Source organism: Populus euphratica, unplaced genomic scaffold, assembly GCF_000495115.2.
Source record: "Populus euphratica unplaced genomic scaffold, PopEup_1.0 scaffold13.1, whole genome shotgun sequence".
Lineage (NCBI taxonomy): Eukaryota > Viridiplantae > Streptophyta > Magnoliopsida > Malpighiales > Salicaceae > Populus > Populus euphratica.
Genome location: NW_011499872.1, coordinates 292,610 through 302,858, shown reverse-complemented (window position 1 = coordinate 302,858; position 10,249 = coordinate 292,610). Strand labels below are relative to the sequence as shown.

The following is a 10,249-nucleotide window of genomic DNA, read 5'->3' as shown; positions in this document are numbered from 1 at the left end:
TCATTGCCTTGCCAAATAACCAATCAATGTGTTCCTTAAAACAATATGTACTAAATTTTCCTTAAAAAATATCATCTTAGCCTCAGTGCATTACCTTTTTTTTTATAGAAAAAGAAAGAGGAAGATCATGAGAAAACAATAACAGTAAAGAAACCCTGACCATAGTCTTAATTTCCAACGCATTTCAATAAAAGGAACACGGTGAGGCTAGGATTCCCTTTTTACCATACGATCATAAGTAAAGAACATGAGAAGTCATGGCTGCAATAAAAGGCATTCTGTGCAGAACAATTATCTAAAAGGACCAAAACAAGAAAAACCAGAGAACAGAGGCACTAGATGCACCATTAACCCTTTTTGCATATAACACCTCATTGCCTTGCCAAATAACCAATTAATTTGTTCCACAAAATAATACATACAAAATTTTCCATCCAAAATTATCATCCTAGCCTCGTTGCATTGCCTTTTATTTTATAGGAAAATAAAGAGAAAGACAATTACAAAATAATGACATCACATAAACCCTAACTGTATAATTAGGGTTGAAAGTATTGCAAAAAGAGAGAAGTTTTCGGTGTTTCTCCTGCTTTCTGTTTGTGTGCGAAGGACCCGTAATCATACAAATTGAATTGCTGCTAATATTAAAACAAATCCACGAAATCAAAATTTCAAAACCCTAACCCATAACAGAAAGATAAAAAAAAAAGAGTTGCAAGGAGATGAATGAATACCGTTTGGCAGGCGTTAAGAGAGAGAGGTGGAAGGCTTTGTTTTTTCGCTGGCGTGCTTCGACTAGAGCCCGTTCGTATTCTAGGATCGGAATTTCCCATGACGGGTCTGAAACCCTGACCCTAGAAGAAACTACCATAAAAGAGTCCGAAGAAAAAGGGAGAAAAGAAAGAAGAAGAAGAAGAGGGAGGAGATTTTCGTGATCTGCCAGGTAATATTTGGTGTATTTATAACAGTCAGGTCATATTTGGTGTTTTTTCACGTGATGTAAACGCGGACAAGGATTTTACGCTAGCTTAAAATCGGGCCTTACGTATATCAATTCATTATAGGGCTGGATTTTCTAGGCCTTAAAGTCTCCCTGTAGAAGATGATCCGATCCACTCAGCTGCATACGTCCAAGCGAAAACAACCTGGGTCTAAGTCTCTATTATTTGTATGGAAATGAAATTGCTTTCATTCAAATACATGGAAAAAATTGAATACTAGACTAGACATGCATCAATAGCTAATGACCCTGGTCTAGGTTAGTGTTGATGTCTTTCCTTTTCCGACGGTTTTCCTGGCATATATTTAGTAATGTAGTTGCAATTATTTTTCTAAATGGATATTTCATTTGTAAAAAAAATAATTTTTTAAATAATTTACAATGTATTTTACGTTCCCACGTCAAGAATTTTTAAAATCATTTGGAAAAACATGAAATTAATAGTTTTTAAAATAAAAATTAATTTTATTTGCCTATAAACTAATTAATAAAGCACGGAATTCAATTCTCATGCAACAATGAAAATGAGTAAATGAATTCAATTCGATTAACAAAATAATGTTTTGTTTATTTATAAAAAAATTGTCAGTAAAATAATATTTTTTTTATTATTTCAGTTTTTTTTTTATTTTTTAGTTTTAATTTAATATTTTTTATTAAAATAATTTTTTTAAAAATATTTTAATATATCTTTAAATAAAAATATTTTTAAAAATAATCATAATTACACGTACATACTTAAATTCATGTCGGTTATATTAAGTTTTCAAGCCAATCATCATTATGGACACCTCGACATGGAGAAGGATGATGATCATACCTGCAGTGGTTAAAAAGACTAATGATGCGTGTCATGATGTGCCATAAAAGAAGATGCACAGACCCATGATCCAAGCTTAAACTTTTACTTTTCAATGCAGTTTTTCCAATCCCCAAGAGGGTAACTGAAACAGTAAAATAATGGTGGAAGTTGTTTTTTAAGTTATTTTTTATTTAAAAATATATTAGAATAATATATATATATATATATATGTATATGTATATATATATTATTTTTAAAAATTAATTCTAGGTATTAATATAGCAGAATTATACAGAAGTAAATAATAATAATAATTTGAAATAAAAAAAACTCCGGGTCAATTAGATGACCAAACAACCTTTAAAAATCAGTCTTCAACATCATCAATTTTTTTCAATACTCGAATTCAAATCAAACAACCAACGAAGTCGTGCTATCTACCCTATTTCACACGTTGACTTCAACAACAAAGGTTTTTCTTTCCTACGTGGCTGCTATTTTTGGTTCACCAATAATTTTTTAAAATATTGATATTTTAATTTATATATACAGTCTATTTATTTCTGAATTTTAAAAATATTTAAAAAAATTAAATTTTTTTATTTATGTTAAATTAATATATTTCTAGTATTTTTAAATTATTTTGATATACTAATATTAGAAATAATTTTTAAAAATTAAAAAAATTATTAACATTTATTTTGATAAAAAAACTTATTTAAAAATTAACCACAACCATATTTCTAAATTAATAACTTATATATTAAACTCAATTAACTAATTAACTACCACAACTATATTTCCAAACTAATAACTTGTATATTAAACTCAATTAACTAATTAACTAAGTGGTTTCAGTTTTAAATAAGCTTCTTATTTTTAAAATTAATTAGAATTTATTAAATTAAACAAAACCAGGTTAGGTTAAAACTATCAATCTCAAATTCAAATTATAAATCAAATTACACCCTTAACCAAGTCTAAAAATTATAAACCTAACACCAACATAAATTTGAAAACACGTGATGATAATTATAAAAAACACAAACCATACTCTTTACATAAATCCAACAACAAGGATTTTCCCTCTACGTGGTTGCTATTTTTGGTTCGCTTACAAAATAACTTAAAAAAATATATTGATATTGTAATTTAGATATTCAAAGAGAAACTTTGATATTTATTAAAGGGTCCACACTTTAACTACCTTGTCCAAGGGTCCACTGGATCCCAAATTCCACAACCCCCCCGCTCCTCTTCCGCTCTATCCGCGGCAGACAAATATTTTAAATTTCTTTATTTTATGACCAAATTACCCCTCCGTATCTCCCTCAATTTCTGTCTTGCTCCCCTCACTTAACCTCTCTTTCCCCTGGTAGCCCCTCTCTTTTTCTCACAAGTTCCCCTCAGAGTCAAAATCAATATCACTTCACTTTCTCACTGGCCCCAAACTGCAACGCCTTTCTCCTCTACTATCTCCATTCTGATTATTGACACTAAAAAAAAACAACCCTCCCGGTCACTGTCAGTTCTCTCAGTGCCTCAAAGCCGGCCTTTGACGCCGTCACACACAGGCGGCCCTGTAAGATTCGGTTATATAAAACCTCCCTTAATTTTCGGTTTCGTGATTGGACTTTTTCATAAATACTTTTGAATTTTGAAATCTGTCTGAGGAAACTGATTTATTATTCACTAATCACTGTAGTTTCTATCTTAATGGCAAGTTAATTAATTCGTAGATGACAATTTCAAAAAATAGATTTCAATCATTTAATTTGCTTTTGGTTTCTTTTTAATGGACCGAAGTGTCATTAGATGCTTTTGACCGTTAGCAAAGCGAGAGGAAAATTGAGAACAGTGAACTTTTTTGTAAGTGAAGCTTTCTTTTTCTTTCTTCGCTTTTTAATTTCCTTTCTTTGTTTCTTGATTCTGTTTGGTTTCTTGGAAAACAAAGGAATGGGAAAGGATAGAGCAAGAAAATTGTTCAGGTGCATGTGTTTATTTTTTCGTTAAATTTTCAAGTACCGGCAACTGTGTGATTTTTCAATTTTAATTTGTCCCTTTCTTTCCTTTTTTCATTAGCTTCTCAGCAGCCAATAAGTGTTTTTTCCTTTTTCTTTAAATAAGTGATTTAACCATTTTTCTTTTCTTTTTCTCTGTTTATCAGTCTCTAAACAGTGTCATCTCCTTATCTGTTCTTTTCTTCTGCACTTTACTTTCTCTAGAATTGTCATTGAATCTTCTTTTTCGCTAAGCACGATGTTGTTTGATTATTAAAGGCTTGTATAATATTAGATTCTTCGTGTCAGATTTGTGTAATTTTTTAAAGGGTGGTGGTTAGAGTGGAGACGAGATTTTTTTTAGGGTTTTTGAGAATTGAAAATGATGAGGGTAGTCTGGTATTTTTAAGGCATAGCTCAGTGCTAAGGATTTGATCACAAGCCCTGACACATGCATTTGATAATCGTTTTTTTTCTGTTCTCTGTTTTTTTTTTTATTAATTAATGCAAATTTATATTGCTGAATTTGATGTCTGCTGTCGTGTTTATTGTTTCTTCTACATTAAATAACTGACATGTTTTTTTCTCTAAGTATTCATTTATTTTCTGCTTGTGCGTGTGGGTGTCGATATTGTGTTGCTATGTGAAATCCGTTGGCCCTTGATGAATAATTATCCGAGAAAGTTATTTATTCATGAATGCTCTAGGTTCTCTGTTTTTTATTTTTTTATTTTGTTCGTGTTTGCCCGTTTGATTTTGAATGAAGGGCAAAGAAGTACTCTAAACTTATTGTTTTAATTCAAGTATTTATTATAGCAATTGAATCTGACCATCTTCTGGATCTGGGGTTTGAAATTAGTTTCAGTTATGTATTTTTGGTACAGGACTGTCATGTTTTTTTTGGCTATATGTATCTCAGGCTTCTCAAATTGTTAATTGGGTTTTTGTACCTGTTAACGTGATGGTTTGGAGTACCAAACCTGTTTATTTATGCTTTGAGGGTTTTCCGGTACGAATCATAATTATACCACCTTGTTGTGTGCTTTCTTTCCACTTTTTAAGATATCTTAATCTTGATGGGTTGGCTTGTGTGTGTGGGTGGGGGACTGGAATCCTAGCTTAGTGAATGTGCCATGAGGTGTGCGTACTGTGTAGTTTGTGGACTAATGACCATTGTCCTTTTATTTGCTTTATATTCGTTCACGCTCTTCAGTAATCTCAATGATCATTATGTGTGTATCGAGTAATATCAATGATCATTATTTGTGTATGAGTTGCTGCATTCCTCTTAAGATATTTCTTTGTAAGATTTTAATCCAGGTTTCCCCTTCTAATTTCTTACATAATGTAATTTCAGGTTCAGTGAGATCCCTTCTGTCTGAAGATTGATAAAGCACAGGATTGTGAGCTACCATTTTTCATGAGCTACAAATAGCAGTTCTAGTTTGAGATAGACAGATGAAGAAACTATTCTTTTTCAGATCTTCTTCCTCCAATGATGGAAACAACAATACCAGTTCTCCACTGTCAGCAGATAAGCAAGTTTATTGGGAGGCACCATTGGAAGGTAAACCAAACAATCAAGATAATGATAATGCTCAGTGTAATTTTTGGAGCCCCAGGGGACTACTTTCAAAATCTGGAAAGCAAACATATGATAGCCAGATCCCAAGCAACAGTTCGGGTCTTAGAAGGAGCCGCTCGTTGTCATCAGCTGCCTTTCTTGATGATGGGACGGGCCAGATGAATTTTTCTTGTACAAATGATGAAACTATATCTTCTTCTAGCAGTTCCAGTGGTGCTCATCAGCAACATGATCACTCATCTCGGTGAGACTTTTGATCTCATTAACATCAAGTTATAAGGATTCATTGACACCATTTAATGATGTTAAATACAAGCTTGTTTGCATAGCTCTTCTGTGCAATTTTTATTTGAATTGCTTCTTGAGATTAATTCAAACTTTTTCTGATTTATGACAGTAGGCGCAATCTTACTCCTGAGAGGCGAGCCAAGACAAAGCGATTTGAAGTGGCAGCTACTGGACTAGAGAGATCTGGTCATTCCAAATCTCATTATGATTCGTCAGGAAATTCTTCTTCTAGTAATGTCTCAAGTAAAATTGTGGATCGCTACATTGATGGAGAACAGGAGCAGGAAATGAGCAAGCCCAAAAACTGCTCACAGAGAAATTTTACTGGAAGTGGAAATGCTGGTGGAAGACTTCCTCCACGAGTTCAATACACAGCCCCTGCTTCACCAGCAGATAACATCAAAGATAAGCCCAGGTCTCACTCGTTTCGGGAATATAGAGGGACTCGACAGAAGTTTTCTTCAAGAAATTGGGTGGATAAGGGATTTGGCCACGAGTCTCCACAGAAACTTGCAAGGAATGTCATGGAGAGGCTCTCCCAGGCTCGTGCTTATCCAAAATCAAGTTCTAAGAGTTATGACCGTGACATTCCTATCACAATTGAAGATGTCTACGGTGGATCAACGAATTCATACATGGATGTTCCTGCCCGAAAAAGCTACTCATTGGAGGAACCTTGTGAAACCATTAACGGTTACAATGGTGATGATTTCTCAGGTTTTCAGAAACAAAATTACTTCCTTGGAGATGATTTTGGGGATGTGAACTCTGTTGGTAGTGATGACATGGTAGATGTTGAACTACAACGAAGATCTAAAGAAGCCAAGGAGAGGATTGCCCTTCTTTCTGAAGAGCTTGAGCAGGAAAGCTTTCTCCAAGATAGTGGATTTGATGTTCCACTGTTGATGCAAACTATTCAAAGCTTAAGAGAGGATAAGATAAGCTTGGCAATTGAACTTTCAGGTCTTCTGAAATCTCAAATTGCTGACAGGGATTCTGCCAAGGAAGGTTTTCGATTAGCGAACACAGAATGGGAGGCAAGGAACCGAAGATTAGAGAAGGAGAAGAGTGAATTGCAGACAGCTCTGGAGAAAGAATTAGACAGAAGGTCGAGTGACTGGTCATCAAAGCTTGAAAAATACCAGCTAGAAGAGCAAAGGCTTCGTGAACGGGTTAGGGAGCTTGCAGAGCATAACGTTTCACTCCAGAGGGAAGTATCTTCTTTTAGTGAGCGGGAAGCGGAAAACAAAAGTGTGATAACATATTCTGAGCAACAACTCAGGCACCTGACTTCAAAGGTGGAGGAAGTGAGTGATGAGAATCAAGATCTGAAGCACAATCTTTCTGAGCTGCAAAACAAGTATGCGGTGGCTGAAGAAGATTTAGATTGTATTAAAAGGAATTTTGAAGAGAAGAACAAGGAGTGCAAGGATTTGCATAAATCCATAACAAGATTATTAAGAACCTGCAGCGATCAAGAGAGGACAATTGGGGGGTTGCGGGAAAAATTTAGTGAGGATATTGAGAAGAAGACATCATTTGACAAGTTTGATAAGCATGTGACACAAATGCAAATGGAGCAAATGAGGTTGACAGGAGTTGAACTGACTCTCAGGAGGGAAGTGGAATCTTATAGGCATGAAATTGATTCCCTTCGACATGAGAATATAAACTTATTGAAGCGCTTAAAGGGTAATGGTGAAGAGGTTGGTGCTTTAACTTTCAAGCTAGATAAGGAAATGTGGACACGTGTTTGCTGCCTGCAAAATCAAGGATTGTCTTTGTTAAATGAGAGCATCCAGCTTTCTGCTAAGTTAATGGAATACATCAAAGGGAAAATGGGCCACTTTCAAGAATTTAAGCAGGGTATGGAAGTTTTGGGGAATGGTTTAGATGGGCAGTTTGTTGTTGAATCTGATATGAAAGTTCAGGGCTTTAAGCGTGGAACTGAAAGCCTAACAAGGAGTTTGCAGACAATATCTTCTTTACTTCAGGAGAAGTCCAATCCTGGTGCTTCAAAATCTCATTCCCCAAGCAGTAATGTCAACGGCTCTGAGAAACTAAATCATACTTCAGAGGTAGGTTGCTGTTTAAATCTGTTCTTGTAGCATGTGTTCTTTTGACTTCTGTGGGTGATGGTCATGATGCAAATATTTTCATTTGATCTTTAATTTGGGTATTAAAAATTTTACTGTCCATAAACTTGCATTCAACCCTTGGTGCTATTATTGATGTTCTCTTTCATCTTCACAGGAATCTTTGAGATTCGAGCTTAAAGCTGAAACTTTGCTTACAAGTCTGTTAAGAGAGAAGCTGTACTTCAAAGAGTCGGAGGTCGAGCAGTTGCAAGCTGAAATAGCAGCAGCAGTGAGAGGCAATGACATCCTCCGATGTGAAGTCGGGAATGCACTGGATAACCTTGCTTGTGTATCTCATCAGCTGAAAAATCTTGACCTTCAGGTATTCCTAGATACCAACTCTGCAGCAAAAATCTTACGTTACATATCACTTTATATGTTCATTTACACAGGGTGCTTTGCCAACATTGCTTGTGCAAAATGCATGTACAAAAACACTTAATTGTAAGATGATGCTTCAACTTGACGGGTTGAATTCTGGGTTGATTTGATCAGCTCGTAATGTTCCCTAAGCTCTTTTCCATGCATGATTGCCTAACCTGTGATTTTGGTGAGTTGGGCTTCTGTAAGCTGAAATCTCTGTTGTGGAGGTGTAGTGATGTGCTGGCCTTGTGTAGCCTGTGATGATTCAAAGTTCTTAGCAATTTCCTTAATTTTCGATAAATGGTGAAACTGGCATGAGGTCATTTTCTGCCCTCATTTTTCCACGATTGTTTTTGATTGCCATTCTTAAAACCAGTTTGGTGTCAATCATTATCCTTTAATTTTAAAACAATATAAAATTTGTTATTTTAAATGCCTGCTTTTTGTTGTTTTTGCTTTCAGTTTAGTTTCTTTGCCATGGCATGATTCAATGTTAATGTACATTGAAAACTAACTTTGTTATGATGGACATCTTTGACTTCACTGACTTGTTCACGCCTTTTTATTCTTTGGTCCATATTGCGATCGGCTTTGCATTTTTTTTGTCATATAGCATGAAAACAATTGCCACTAAAACAATTTAAAATTTTTTTCTTTTAAATTTACTTTTTTTAGGATACCACAAGCCAGCAACATATGATCTTTTGGCACAGCAGTTTGTCAGACCAGTAATAATTTGAATTTTTTTACTTGTATTTTAAGTTTGGAGAAATCAGCAAAGAAGTATAATGAAGTGTTGTACCCGATTTGCTGTATGATGTCTCTTTGTAACTTCATTACTTGGGAGCTATTGTTATGCCTTAAGATTTGGTTACCAGTGTACAGTTAGAACATTTGAATTTTCTTGTTTTTTCCTTAATAATTATATCTCATAAGAAATAGAGCTTGTCGGTAACTACAGCTGTCTTATTATTTTTTTTGTCTTGGCTTTTTGCAGTCCTATAGTGTAAGTAATGTTTTTGTCTTTTTTAACAGATGCTGAAGAAGGATGAGAATGTAGATCGACTTCAAAGTGACCTCCAAGCATCCGCAAAGGAATTAGCAACAACTAGGGGGGTATTGGCCAAAGTTTCACAGGAGAGAGATATGATGTGGGAGGAAGTTAAGCAGTACAAAGAGCAGGATATGCTATTGAATTCAGAGATTAATGTATTGAAGAAGAAGATAGAGGCCCTAGATGAAGATAGTCTTCTTAAAGAAGGTCAGATCACAATCTTGAAAGACACCCTAGGTAGCAGGCCTTTTGATCTCCTTGGCAGTCCTAGTTGTACGCGAGAATTCTTGCTAGAATGATTGCGTGGGAACAACTTTTTTTTTTTCTGGGGTAGGGTGTGCAGGCACGTACTGTTTATAGTTTGAAATTGTGTTCTTGGGGCTTCTTTACATTTCTTATACTTCATTTCCTTACTGCAAGCTTTGATGGGTAAAATGTTGAAGCTTCGAAAAATCTACACACTATGATTCATTGTGTATACGTAGTTGGTTTCCTCGTTCCTTTATAACTATGAATAGATCTTTGCAATTTTAATTCTCTCTCTGTACCAGTGTCTGTGCGTGGTTCAGCTTGTTCACTGTGTAATGCCAGGAGCAGGAGGAATGGGTTCTGATTCCATGGTCGATTTTCTATCTTGCCAATTTGTTTCTAAATTTTTGTAAGAGTACAGTATACTTATTGTCTGGTGTTTGGTTTTAAGCTTCAAGATGTTCTGATCTCATCTTGAACTAATTATTTAATCTCGATTCCCTTGCTAAAAATTTGCTGGCAAATACATTGGGACCTCAGGATCCAACCTAGAATCAGCAAGTCACAGTCTGACGATGGTAGCATCTTTTCCACAATGACGTATCCCTAAAACACTGGGATTTTGTTTAATTGTTGACACATTCGTGTTGTTGCTTGTAATGGAATTCGTTAGGAGCCGACGTTGTGTAATTGTTGGTGTCCTTGCCATTAATTGTATAGCATTAGATTTTATACTTAGATGAATGTGGCGCACCACCTAGAAATGGCTA

At 35.0% G+C, this 10,249-nt stretch overlaps 1 protein-coding gene and 2 long non-coding RNA genes across 8 annotated transcripts in view; 1 reads left to right on the top strand and 2 right to left on the bottom strand.

The window, feature by feature from the left end:
• LOC105127456 (uncharacterized) overlaps positions 1–315 on the bottom strand; it is a 1,989-nt gene extending 1,674 nt beyond the window's left edge. The window contains exon 1 of the long non-coding RNA XR_842634.1: positions 8–315. This is a non-coding gene — a long non-coding RNA (uncharacterized LOC105127456). The remainder of the gene's footprint in view (positions 1–7) is intronic.
• The window catches only part of LOC105127457 (uncharacterized), a 4,418-nt gene extending 3,493 nt beyond the window's left edge, over positions 1–925 (bottom strand). For all 3 annotated transcript variants that reach the window (XR_842635.1, XR_842637.1, XR_842636.1), the window contains exon 1: positions 735–925. This is a non-coding gene — a long non-coding RNA (uncharacterized LOC105127457). The remainder of the gene's footprint in view (positions 1–734) is intronic.
• A 2,255-nt stretch (positions 926–3,180) lies between these two features.
• LOC105127454 (golgin subfamily B member 1-like) lies at positions 3,181–9,766 on the top strand. Of its 4 annotated transcripts, none has more exons than XM_011028770.1 (5): positions 3,181–3,384; positions 5,160–5,631; positions 5,788–7,753; positions 7,929–8,135; positions 9,212–9,766. In XM_011028770.1, the coding sequence occupies exons 2-5, from the start codon at positions 5,261–5,263 to the stop codon at positions 9,527–9,529; spliced, it is 2,862 nt and encodes a 953-aa protein (XP_011027072.1). In that variant the 5' UTR covers positions 3,181–3,384; positions 5,160–5,260; the 3' UTR covers positions 9,530–9,766. The 4 variants fall into 4 exon arrangements, with proteins under 4 accessions (XP_011027072.1, XP_011027069.1, XP_011027070.1 ...); XM_011028767.1 differs by having other exon boundaries at positions 5,785–7,753; XM_011028768.1 differs by lacking the exon at positions 3,181–3,384 and adding an exon at positions 3,448–3,671 and having other exon boundaries at positions 5,785–7,753.
• The last annotated feature ends 483 nt before the right edge of the window (positions 9,767–10,249 follow it).